The 13588-nt window shown below is 37.5% G+C and overlaps 2 protein-coding genes across 2 annotated transcripts; one reads left to right on the top strand and one right to left on the bottom strand.

Annotated features, from left to right (window-relative positions):
* The first annotated feature begins 2766 nt into the window (after window positions 1-2766).
* On the top strand, window positions 2767-3716 carry LOC139901971 (uncharacterized). Its single transcript, XM_071884631.1, has 3 exons — window positions 2767-3002; window positions 3156-3211; window positions 3331-3716. Exons 1-3 carry the CDS (start codon window positions 2767-2769, stop codon window positions 3714-3716), a joined length of 678 nt encoding a protein of 225 aa, XP_071740732.1.
* A 7171-nt stretch (window positions 3717-10887) lies between these two features.
* On the bottom strand, window positions 10888-11617 carry LOC139898425 (ethylene-responsive transcription factor TINY-like). The gene has a single exon (XM_071881155.1). It carries the CDS (start codon window positions 11585-11587, stop codon window positions 10952-10954), a length of 636 nt encoding a protein of 211 aa, XP_071737256.1. The 5' UTR covers window positions 11588-11617; the 3' UTR covers window positions 10888-10951.
* Window positions 11618-13588: the final 1971 nt, after the last annotated feature.

The following is a 13588-nucleotide window of genomic DNA, read 5'->3' as shown; positions in this document are numbered from 1 at the left end:
ATTACAAAATAATACAACTTTTACTTATTATTATTATGAATATTATTTTATCAAATAAATATGTGATACAAAGATATTTTACTACGTATAATATAATTACATTAATAATACCTATTATATTATTTCTATGATATTAAATGAACTTTATAAATTTTATTACTTAAGATATATAAAAGTATATTTTTATTATATAAATTTTAATATAAAATTTTATTTATTAATAAAAGAACTATATTATTTATTTTAATAAAATCTATTAAAAATATTTAAATAAATAAAACGACTATATTTAAACTATATAATAATCATGTATAAATTTTGGAAGACATTTTGGTCAATATGACTTTTGTTGACTTTTGCATTTTTAGTCTCGAGCATTAGGATTGTGATACACTACGACTTGACCTAAATTGTTAGACAGATATTGATCAAACATATAAATATATATAATTAATATAGGTTCGTGAATCCAAGGCCAACATTGCACTTGTTCAATGACGTCATATGTATTTTTACTACAAAATACAGTATTGTGAGTTTCATTACTCCCTTTTTAAATGCTTTTGCAATATATATTTTTGGGACTGAGAATACATACGCTTTTATAAATGTTTTACGAAATAGACACAAGTAATCGAAACTACATTATATGGTTGAATGATCGAAGCCGAATATACCCCTTTAGCTTGGTAACCTAAGAATTAGGGAACAGTACCCCTAATTGACGCGAATCCTAAAGATAGATCTATGGGCCTAACAAACCCCATCCGAGGTACGGATGCTTTAGTACTTCGATTTTTATACAGATGAGAGGATTCTGTTATACAGACGAGAGGAATCTGTTTTGGGGATATTCTATATGCATCATTTTAATGTCGGTTACCATGTGTTCACCATATGAATGATTTTACCTTAATGCAGATGAGAGGATTCTGCTTCAGGATTATGTTTATGAAAAATGAAAATCTTGTGGTCTATTATATTATTGGAAATGATTTTACCTTTATGCAGACGAGAGGATTCTGCTATTGGAATTATGTTTAATAAAAATCTTGTGGTTTATTAAAATAATGGAAATGAATGATTATGATAAACTAATGAACTCACCAACCTTTTGGTTGACACTTGGAAGCATGTTTATTCTCAGGTTTGAAAGAAATCCTACGTTGCGCATTAGCTTATTTTAAGGATATTACTTGGAGTCATTCATGGCATATTTCGAAAGACGTTGCATTCGAGTCATTGATTTCATCAAGATTATTATTAAGTCAATTATAGTTGGATGTATTATGAAATGGTATGCATGCCGTCAACTTTAGATGTGAATAAAGTTTGACTTTTAAAAACGAATGCAATGTTTGTAAAATGTATCATATAGAGGTCAAATACCTCGCGATGTAATCAACTATTGTGAATCGTTTATAATGTATATGAACGGGTCCTTTCACTCTCCTATCGAGGCTACCACAAAATAGGGACGCACTGGGCTTCAGCATACAAGCATCAACTAACATGCAGTCATCACAACAACTAACTAACAGTAGTAGCAAGTATATCTAACAAGCATGGCAATCGTAATACAACATGCTACTCTATACTATGTTCTCCAGTTAGTCCCACTCACCAATTACTAGTAACCAGCTCAGATAATCTACTACTGAGCGGATTCCTTATCTTTTTAACCTGAACATAAGGCAAATCAAGTTAGTTACTGTCCATTAACACCAAATAACACAATATATAAATTTTTGTATCAAAAAACGTCCGCTAAAAATTTCTTCTTAACACTTATGCATTTTCAAAATTTACATCCTGATCATCAATAAATAAACGGGCAGCATAACGGCTAGGAAACAACTAAATTTCACTATAATGCATCTCTGATCTACATCCGTACGGTTGCACATGCATCCGTACGGTTACATCCTATATTCGTACGGTTACAATATGTAACCGTGCGGTTGCAAGTTTCTGGCCCGGTTGCACAACACTGCTGCATCCGTACTGTTACACTTGCATCCGTACGGTTACACCACGCAACTGTGCGGTTGCAACCTGCAACTGTGCGGTTGTATTCATCGAGCTACAGCAGCAGAAACTGACGGGTTTCGCACCAAAATCACTCAAATCTTGATTTCTACATGTTTTGACACCAAACGAAGCTTAGAAAACGTTTATAGCAACTAAAGAAACATAAACCACAACGTTTTACACCAAACCAACATCAAAATCACAAATTTTGACCAAAAAAGCATCTTTACCAAAAACCTAACTAAAAATCATTTTAATCACAGCTTACTACACGAAATCAAGAGATTTATACCTTATTTGAATCACAAAATCAGTAACAGTTGATTGCTAAACTCAATTTGGACTCAATCAAGATTTCAAGAGATTAGGGTTTGATGGGTGAGAGAGTATAGGTACGGGTTTGTGAAGAAATTTCAAGAAAATGCTAGAAGTGAGCTGATTCTAGCTTATATATTTAGGCTAAACACAATACTTCATCACACACGGGTATTTACCAGTTATCTAATAACTTTCGTACATCATTTGGCAACCCAAACGAAGTCCAATTTAAATAGACAAACTTGTTCTGTGAAACCACATCAATAAATAATAATAAATATTAAATAAAAATAAAAGCATATAATAACACAATACTAACTTAAGGGCAAACTAGTAATCTTACAGCTAGGCCCGATTGAGGATGTTACAAGGACCGTTGTGGGAAAGATAATGCGGTTGGGGTATTTTTGGCCATCAATGTATCGTGATACAAAAGAAATCATCAAAGCTTGTGTTTCATGCCAACGTCACGCTCCACAAATTCACATGCCGGCGCATGAACTAATTCCTGTTACGTTTGCCTGGTCTTTTTACAAATGGGCAATTGATTTGGTGGGACCTTTCCCAGACGGAAAGTACTTGGTTGTTGCAATTGATTTCTTCACCAAGTGGGTTGAAGCCAAACCTTTGAAAAGTATAACGGGAAACAGATTGTGAACTTTGTTTGGGAGGAGATAGTGTGCCGTTTCGGGGTACCTCACGAAATTGTAAGTGACAACGGCAAAAAGTTTGCTCACGATCCGTTTCGATCATGGTGCGAGGGGTTGAATATTAAGCAGACTTTCAGTTCCGTTGCCCATTCGCAGGCAAATGGGCAAGTCGAATTTACTAACAGAGACATTGTTGTGTGGATTAAGGCAAGGTTAGACACGGATAGAAAGGGTTGGGCAGATGAGCTTTCGCAAGTCTTATGGGCGTTCTGAACCACACCCAAAGGAAGCAACAGAGAAACACCTTTCAGCCTTGTTTATGGGTCTGAAGTGGTAATATCAGCTGAAATCGCCGTTCCGTCCCAACGCGTGATGGAATTCAATGATGAGTCCAACGTCATTAACTTGAAAGAAAATTTGGACTTGTTGGAGGAGAGGCATGACATCGCCGCTATCAGAGAAGCGTCTAACAAACAGAAAAATGCCAAGTATTATAACCAACGCGTAAGGGAGCGTACTTTCCGTCCCGGCGATTGTGTATGGCATAACAACAATGCTAGCCGAGTTGAAGATATTGGCAAATTAAGACCTAACTGTGAAGGCTCGTATGTGATTGCAGAAACTCTTGGCAACGGAGCATACAATTTGAAGACGCATGATGGCAAGTTTGTGCCACGTACCTGGCACGCAACTAATTTAAAGAAGTTCTACATTTAAGTATTTTGAAATCTTTCATTCTGTCATTAAGAAACTTTTTCATTTTACCTAAGTTTGTGATTGATCACCACACATGTAAGCGCGCCGCGTGTTAAACTTCTTTGTTTCAGTTTTTCAATTCAATGCATTTTTCGATTTTATCTTTAATGTGTTGTGTAACTATTATGGCTGTGCTTCGACGTTATAAATGTAAGTCCATTCACATGTTACTTATGCCATGAACAAAGACATCATCTAATCTTTGGACGACATTGGCGTCGCCATGCGTATTGGAGGTACGCCTTGGCCTCGAAACGGGACGCCTCCGGATTTCGTATCCGTCGTATTAATCCCAGCATTAAGTAGATGAATGCAATGTCTAGAAAATCATCAAGTGTCACCTTGAAAAATGTTACGCTACCGTGACGATGGAGCGTACATCCACACACGTGTTAATATCTTTGAGCAAGTTGTGTAACACTTAAAAAGGTAACAAAATAAAGCAAGTACATCATGAAGGAACGATATTTCATCAATTATAAACATCTGTTACATACAAAATGAAATTACAATGTTCCTTACTGAACTAAACAAAAATCCCTACAACAAACTACGGGATCATCCTCTTCACCTTCTGGAAATTAATGTCCGGCGTCGCCCCAATCTGCTCAATAAACGGCACCTTAATCACCGCGCAAGCATTGACCGCCGCGTCATGAAGATCATAGGCGTCTTCATCCGCCATATCCTTGAATGCCGCCGGAATTGGTTCGGCCATTTCAACATGCTCCATCAGCACGGTGTATGCGTCAAAACGCTCCACCTTTTTCGTGGCATCAACCAAATTCTGAAACGGCTCTTTGACTTCCAGCGCCTTGAGAGCCTTGGAAAAAATGGCGAGGATGAGGGCGCAAAGCTCTTGAAAATCATCCGCTGCCTTCTTATTGGCAGCGGACAGCTCTTGGTTCTGGGCGACAAGGAGATCCTTCCTGGCTTTCTCCTTCGCCAGCTCTTTATGCGCCGCCTCCAGATCCTTCAGCGCGGTCTGCTCCTTCTCGGCACGCACGACCATTTCTTTGATAGCCCTTTGTGCCTCCCTAAGGACCTGCTGTTTTTGCCCCTCCGCTTCTGCAACGGTTTGTTTGACCCACTCCAGTTCCTCCCTAACATTCACAATTTCAACGATCAGCTCCTTACCGTTGATTTTCGCGCGACGGGCGCGTTGGTCCAATTCAATGGTCCGCTGGATCTCGTCATGGGTCAGCGCCAACCCCTCATAGATATGTTGTACCCTTGCACGACGGGCGGCGCTATCAGTCATCTGCCTGATCACGTCATAGAGCATTGTAGGGCAGATCCGCTGGAGGTACTTGTACTGCGACAGCGCATCGCTATAAGGTACGTTCTACATAGTCTCAACGTGGCTGAAGGTAGGCTGCTTCCCAAAGCCAGGAGAGTAGGGGACCTCTAAGGAAGTGGAGTGTTGACCGTACGCGCCGCAGGAATCAGAGAACGTCAGTTGATCTTTTTCCGACGCCTTTCCTTGGACGTCGAAGGAATCTTGGAGGTGGACGATGGGGACTCCCTTGCGTAACCCTGGAGAAATAACAAACTTGATTAGTTTCTCCCATTGAGATTCTGGTGACGTAGCAGGGTTATTATCAGGGTTTTCAAAATACCCACCTTGGCTGTGAATCTCCTCAAAAATTTTAAGTTGCTTTCTGCAACTTCTCGTGCCGTTATCTTCTTTTTGTGACCGCCATCCGGGACGGTCACTTTGGGGGGAGAACGGTGGCGTTTCTGCTGCTGTTGCTGCTCCAATTGAACGAGTGGAACAACAACGGAAATAGGATCCGGATTGGTGGCGGGAATGGATCCGGTGATGTGTTGAGTTATCGCCACGTCACTGGCAACGTTGGTGGAAGACCCAGCGGCAACCTCTCCACCCTTCAAAGGATGGCCTTCCGGAAGATTGGCCTTGGGAAATCTTTTGAAGGATATGCCTTCCAGAGTGGGGCGGCGGAGAACTCTGTTGAATTCCATTTCTGCAAAAGATTATCCAGAGTTAGAAAAGTACGAACAGGACACTTACAAATTTAAAGACGTTATGGCACGAAGAGCATACCCCTTCCGTCGCATAGTATCAATGGCACCCTGTCATTCCACGACCAATAATGCCGAACATTGCAAAGTTTTAGCATCACCTCGCCTAAGGACGCATTTCGAGCGTGGCGTCCTTGCACAAATTGAACAATTCCTGCTCCTCTTGGTTGAGTTCCGGAGTCTTAGAGACGTCAGGCGAATGTACACAATGCCATTGTGTGAGGTGGGCACGCTCTTCGCCCAATAAGTCGGTGTGAGCAAAGAAAAACATGTCCCTCCAATCGTGGAGGGACAGAGACTTCTTAGTGGTGAAGTTACACTTTTTCTCAAAAGTGTACCACCCCTTTCCCGATGAAGTAAGTTTGAACGTCGCTCGGAACACGTTCAAACTCGCCGGTCTATTTTGTCCTTTGAAAAACATTTCAAAAATTGTAACACGCTGCCATGCGTGCGGATGTAATTGTGAAACGCCAATATGGTAATGCTCTAATACAGACACTATAAACGGGCTCAATGGGAAGCGTAAGTTGCCTAAGGCCACCGCCTTCCAATATAAGGTAAAGTAATTTTGGGGCGGATCATCAGCACGTTGCCCTGGGATCGTAACCATTGTCGGTACGTCTCGGAGTATCGGATATTCGGCTATGAATTTCTCCATCTGCTCCATCATAACGGTTGTATTTACGTTTGCCTTAGACATTTTTATAATTAGAATTTACCTTCGAAAATAAGCGGCACACGTATCAAGAAAGTAGAAAAGAAATTTTTTAATAATCAGGAGGCGGAGAGAAAGGTGTAAAAATGAAGAGGTAAAAACGCCGTATTTATAGAACAAACTTACCGTGGGCCCGACTGCTGGGCTTTAATCCTGATCGAACACGTGTCCTGAGGAGGTTGAATTACAGCCGTTGGATTGGCGGCGTTTCATTCTTACAACTATAAAAATGATGATTGCTGACATCATCCCCTAGTGGAACCTATATGGGAACATGATTTGACGTTTACGGCGTGTCAGTTATGATGACTATTTATAATATTTTACTCATCTTAGTTTGGTTACAATCAAAGGTAATTTGATTCGAACCAAACTGAGGGACTTAATGACGTACGTCCCGCCATGACCGTCACGCGAGACGCATGACGTATCTCCTAGCTGGACACTTGGCTTCTTTAGCTTTTAACTTGGTTAACAGTATTGCGAAATTAACCTTGTCTTCAAATCACGATTATTACTACGCTACGCCACCCATAGCATACCGTTAATGATACTGTTGACTTGGTCCACTCAGCTGATCGCCCGTCCGATAAATTAGGAGAACGTGGAGCAGGTAGTGGGCATGATTAGAGGATTTCAGGAGTGGTAATCGTGGGTTAGTGGTTTAATGGTGGTTATCCTTGGTAACCGTCAATCTTATGCCTATAAATTCTAACCATAATCAAGCTTTTAAGCAATAATCAACATACACTTACCACACCGATCATTCTTTAAAGCTCACCTTGGAGGTTCGGCAAAAGTCAACCACCACAACACCCTTCATACCCATCACGTTAATCGGAGGAACCCTTCTGAAGGTTAGTCACTTTACATCACTGCACTCAAGTCGATTTTGACTTGATCATACGTAATTTGCAAATATTGTTATAATGGTGAATTAGTCAGATATGGAAACAAAAAGGGGTTTTTTTAAGTTAATTACTTCGATGATACGGAAGGACTGTCATATCGTTTCTAACAAATCTCAACAAATGCAGTCAATGGAATGGAAGTGATATATACTTATGTAAACAATGACTTAATTTTTGTTTTAAAAAGTCCCTCGTAACAGATATGTTTATGGTTTGAAGGTTAATGAGAGGAAAAAAGAATTGATTTTTGTAATTTAATTAGTTATCAGAGGTGTCTTGGAGCATAGACAAGATAGACAACCCGCCAAGGGCTCAAAAATTTAGAAGGCTCAAAATTTTGAATATGTAATGATTTTTCTCAATATATTTAATTAAATCAAATAAAAATACAATTTAAGTAAATAAATAGATAAATTGAAATATTATTTTTTATGCGTAGTAAAAAATTTTAACGTATATGTGAGCCCATTTTTATTTTCATCTAGGACCTTTAAATAGTTGAGACGACCATGTTAGTTATTAGTTAAAGATTTAACGAACTCAGTTAACCTTCTTTAGAGTGAGGGATGAAATTGGGACTTTAAAATGCTTTTTTACGGATGAAATATGCAGAAGATTAAACACAAGGATGAAACGGGCAAAAAAAATAGAAAATACAAGGACGAAATAAGCAATTTTGTCTGTTTTTTATAGTAATAATAAAGCATGTAGTACGTACCCCGTATTTGCTAAGAATTACATGTTGGTTACCGTTAAAAAGCATACGTCAATTTATTAGAAATGAAACTTTAAAAAGACAAAGTGAAAGGGACATATTTAATTTGACAATGTCCTTGCCTTAAAAGGTTCATAGTTTTTAAAATAAAAATAAATATAATGAAAAAGAGTAGAAATTGGACTACATTATATATTTCAAATAAAAATAATACTCCCTCCCTTCTTTACTTTACAGTTTTACCCTTACCTTTTACCTATATTTATTTTATATGCAAACGTTAAGGAAATAAACGAAATCTACCTTATTATTTTTATCTATTTATAAAAGTGAACTATTAATTTAGAACAACATAAAAACGAATTATGGACTATTAAGATATGATGGAAGGAGTAATACTTATATTGTTGTGTGTCAAATTGTAATCCATGTAATGTAAAAGTAAAGAAGACGTATCAGTAACCTTGTGTTTTAGCTCATGTGGTAGTGGTCTGACTCTCTTAACGAGAGGTTAGGAGTTCGACTCTCGTGAGGTGCAGCATTGCACACAAGATTGCCCCCTTACCCTTGAATTCAACCCAAGAGTGCCTTTTCACACATCGCATTGCAGGGGCAATGGGAGAGGGGTTTTACCACCCATTCCCTCAGATTAGGTCGGGTTTTTTTCCTGGGCACCAGTTAGGGGCGGGTTATGCAACTTCGAGAGACGAATGCGTGGTTGGTTAAGTCTCCCCTGTGTGATCTCGTATTGTTGTTAAAAAAAAGAAGAAGAAGATGTATCAGTTAGGGTGTTTTTTTATAAAACTGAATGATTTAATACTGAATGGTTCTGTTTATTCCCAGTGACCGTGATTTTATTTTTATTTTGTAAGTATGTTTTCACCTGGGCTGCTAGTCGTGATCTATTCCTTTAGGTTGTAGCATCTGGAGTATTGTCATTTAAGTCCGATATCGTTGGTATTGTAACATGTTAGCCCGTATGTAGCTTCTGGTCTATTATCATTTAAGTCCAGTATCGATGTAATTGGGTTGGGCCCCCTGGCCCTTTCGCGTTTTTATTATATTGCCGTTTTTCGAAAAAAGTCTCTGAATATACTTGGTTCTGAAAATAAGCTATTTGATAATTATTTTAAATGAATAATATAAACTAGGTAAAATAAGCTATTTGCCATGAAGTATCCACCCATGTCACCTTTCCTATATCGTTTGGGGGGTAAAGGGGGAGGGAGGTTTTACTTGGCCGTGCCCTTGGATCGGTTTCAAGGTTTCCTCCCGGGCAGCGATGGGGCGAGGTTATTATCGCTGCATCGGCATCGTCGAAACGGGAGATGATCGCAACAGGTGGTTTAGTCCCATTCGGGTGATCCCAATCGCTGTTCAAAAAAAAAAAAACATATTACATGAATTAAAAATTCAATACACTTGTTTGTTAACAATTTTGAATATGATTTGAGGATCAAATTTCAGAAAACTTATGTGTTTAATGGTTAAGACGAGTGTTTCAACTTTAGATGGTTCAGCATTGAATGTTAACTATTCAGGATCATATATCGTTCAGAGGTTAGAAACAAATGCGCTAATAGTTCAGCATTCAGCGTTAAACCATTCAATTAAAAGGTAAACAATTACACTCTCAGTCCGGGTGTTGTCACACTTGTGGTTAACAGGCTGAAGCGACTTGGTTAAAGGTGATTTCGAAGATTAAAATATAGTGAATGCAAGGTTCGATCGCCCAAAGGCAGACAATCCTAAAAGAAGATGTATCAGTTGGTCTCCGGGTGTTGTCACACTTGTGGTTAACAAGCAGAAGCGACTTGGCTAAAGGCGATTTCCAAAGATTGGAAAACTAATCCATTTAATAATTAGTCATTTAGTATAATATAAAGCTGAAGAGGTCTCAGCTTATGTAATTGTTGATTGGTGTACTTTTACTCGCACGTAGTGATTGAATGAATAACATTGCTTTCCAGAAGAATTAAATACAAATAAAATTATAAATATATGAATATTATTCTTAATTTTTTTTTCAACTGTCACTGTAGATTATAGCGTTTTCATCATCACCTACCGTTTGTGTTTCAAATCTAAATACAGTATCTAATTTCCATACTGACGGTGATATATAATTATATTATCAATTTATATCTCATTTAATTTAAAATAGACCACAAATTGACACTTCAATACCATTTAAAACAATATGACTTACAGAAATATTCTTTACACTAAAACCTCAATTTTAAACAATCGTACTGGTAGAAGAAAAAAAAAAAAACATTTATCTTAATACAGACTTAAGACCACTCCCAACCATGACGCCGTCATGGACACTTCCTCAGCGCCACATCAGCTTTCTCTCTCCTCCTTTCTCACCACTTCCTCCCATAACACTCTCAGAACACACCATTGCCAACCATGACATACTCTCTCCTCATTACATACCCCACAAAATTAATTAAATAAATTAAAGTACAAGTTTATTTGCTTATGTACAAGTAATTATTGCACATATACATGAAGAAAGAGAAAGAAATCCGTCCTCGCATATGCTTGGTGAAGAAATGAATCAGGGCGAAGTCATTGAGGGCGGATGAGGGCTTGTGAGGGCATGGACAATGCCAATGGAGCCCTCGAGGAAATGGTGGATGACATGGGTGAGGGCGGGTGGTTGGGAATGGTCTATGCTACATATTTTTACCCCCTTTAAATATATTGAAACAAAAACTTTCCAATAAATGTAAAGGGCAACAAAGTAATTTTAATAAATATTTAAATTTATGGATAAAAGACGCACAAACAAAATGAGCTTGTTTCAATAATGTTGCCATAAATATGCGTCTGAAAAGAAGGTGCCAGAAGAAGTGGAATCTACAGTGAAGTATCCACCGTCGCAATCTGCCGTCCACGGTGTTGAAGAAGAGTAGCAGTCCCAACCCGAGTCAACAAACACATAATCATTTCTTGACTCGGCCGAGTCATAACTCTCTCCCAAACACGGTAATTCAACAATTTGGTCCAACTCTACCACCGCTTGTGCACCCGTGGACACTTCATCTGACGTGGATGTCAATATGGAAATGCCAGAGCATGACATGGACGATGACGTCGAGGGTGTGGATGGTGAAGCGTTTAGGTGGTTCATGGCGGCTGCTTTAGTCGCTGCCGCTTGAACATCACGTGGGGAGCACGTGACTGGCCGAGGTAATAACTCAATCAGCTCTGGGAAATTAAGTATGGCAGACGATCCTTTAATCGACAGTGCTGCCACGTCATGAGCGCGTGCTGCCATTTCCGGGTCGGAAAATGTACCGAGCCAAATCCGGGACTTCTTCTTTGGTTCTCGGATTTCGGAAACCCATTTTCCCCATGCCCGCATCCGAACACCTCTATATACCGGATACTTGCTATTGATTTTGTTAGCAGGGTCGTCTCTACTCTTTTTGACCATTTTCGTATTGGGATCATTAGAGTTCGAAAGTTTTGCCATTGCAATGGGAATGAACAATCCTGGAATGGATGGTCCGAACCAAATAAGAGATGCTTAGAAAGAGAGAAAATTAAATGGGGTAAGTGAGGGAGAAATAATGGGGGTTTATACTTTACAAGTGTTGGAGTCTAAATGCATCCACAGATGTTGGTGCGAGTCCATATATATACAAACACAATATAATATATAATATATAATTTAATACTAATACTAATAATACTAATACTGATAGTAATATTATTGTATTAACAGAGTTATGATCGTTTAACATACTATACGACATTTTGAATTACACTATAACCATTTAATAATATCTCTTTTTTAAGAGAGTGAAGTCAAATAACCTTGTTCTTAAAAAGATTAAATTGTATGTATGGAGAGTTCTATTGAAACGTATCTCGGTTCGTGTTAAATTGGATAAAAGAGGGATTGACTTGCATGGTGTTAGATGCATATTTGTGATGACGATCTCGAAACGGTAGATCACCCTTTGATATTTTGTAACTTTTCCATGAATATTTGGTCTAGAGTGCATAATTGGTGGAATCTTGGTAACTTTTCAAATCTTAGTATGGGCGATATTTTCCGAGGAAAAGCTTCGCGTCGTATGTCTCCTCTTGGCTCGAAAATTTGGCAAGCGGTGGAATAGGTGAGTGCGTATTTACTTTGAAAGAACCGGAACATGAAAGTCTTTATAAATAAAGACTCGAGTGCTCCGGTATTGGTCAACGAAATTCAAGTTAAAACGTTCGAGTGGATATCGCGGAAGTTGAAAGGTCATAAACTTGATTGGCTCGTGTGGTTATCAAATTCAGCATCATATCTTGATGTGTATTAACTATGTAAATATTAGACGTCGTGTTTTGGGGCATTGCATTCCAATGTTATGCTATGCCTCTATTTTGTACGCTATAATAATTTGAGAATACAAGCCTTGAATTTATAAATAATAATAATAATAATAATAATAACTCTAATTTGCTTTTTTTTTTTTTCATTTGAACTTTTTTCCTATTTTGGATTTAATTACTAAATATTTTCTTTTCACTGACATTTTTCGTTATTGTATGTGCTAACTATTTATAATAATTAATTAGGTACATCTCAAAAAGAAATACAATTATAGATTTTTATTCTTCATGTAATATTTCAAATTATATATTTAATCGAATATTGTTTTTTGATTGGGTTATAAAATTTATTCAGGTAATCGTTTAAAAATGATACATTTAATTTGCAATAAGATATTTCATTATATGTATAAAACAATAACCGATTAAACTGGATTGGGATGTAAGTTGTATACCGGTAGAATGGTGGATGCAAATAAGAAGGACCGGAAGTTAACGATACTTAAGTATGCAAATAAGGACTGAAAGTTAACGATCCTTAAGTATGTTTTATCCATAAACAACGATCGTATATGTACTAAACTAATATTAGGTCTATAAACAACTAAACAATTGTCGTAGCCTTTTTCCCTATGTGGATAAGTGGTTGTTTAGTTTTTTCCGTATTAAGTCATGTTTTCATATACCTTTGTTTGGGAATAGGTGTTTGATCCCATGTCTTCTAAAAACATATCAATTTTCAGATTAAGTGACAAGTAAACAACAATTTACTTACTGAATTAAAATCTGTAAAAAAATATATCATTAAGTAGAAAATAAACAGACTTTGACTATATCTACGCAACCAATAACAACTATTCACACCTCACAAAACAATACCAAAAGCTCACATAATGGAATCGCAACAATGCGCGGTCCATTTCGTATATAGTTCATATTTATATATAAGAAATAATTTAAAATGAGAATGAAAATGAATGTGCATACCCTTTTTGTGTATTTTTAAGGTATGGAAACTTATGTAAACTATAGTTTAGTTTAGATTTTAAAAAAGTCATCTGAAATACCATTATATATTTGTAATTTGTAATTTGTAAATTTCATCTATATA

Source organism: Rutidosis leptorrhynchoides, chromosome 3 (assembly GCF_046630445.1).
Source record: "Rutidosis leptorrhynchoides isolate AG116_Rl617_1_P2 chromosome 3, CSIRO_AGI_Rlap_v1, whole genome shotgun sequence".
Lineage (NCBI taxonomy): Eukaryota > Viridiplantae > Streptophyta > Magnoliopsida > Asterales > Asteraceae > Rutidosis > Rutidosis leptorrhynchoides.
This window is presented reverse-complemented; position numbering and strand designations above follow the sequence as displayed.

What these genes read in the sequence shown, in the direction of transcription:
- LOC139898425 (XM_071881155.1), bottom strand. Translation starts at nt 11,587, where the DNA reads ATGGTCAAAAAGAGTAGAGACGACCCTGCTAACAAAATCAATAGCAAG.
- LOC139901971 (XM_071884631.1), top strand. Translation starts at nt 2,767, where the DNA reads ATGTATCGTGATACAAAAGAAATCATCAAAGCTTGTGTTTCATGCCAA. An exon ending in AGTATAACGGGAAACAGATT is followed by an intron (nt 3,003 to 3,155) that starts GTGAACTTTGTT and finishes GCCCATTCGCAG; the next exon opens with GCAAATGGGCAAGTCGAATT. An exon ending in GTTGTGTGGATTAAGGCAAG is followed by an intron (nt 3,212 to 3,330) that starts GTTAGACACGGA and finishes ATGGGTCTGAAG; the next exon opens with TGGTAATATCAGCTGAAATC.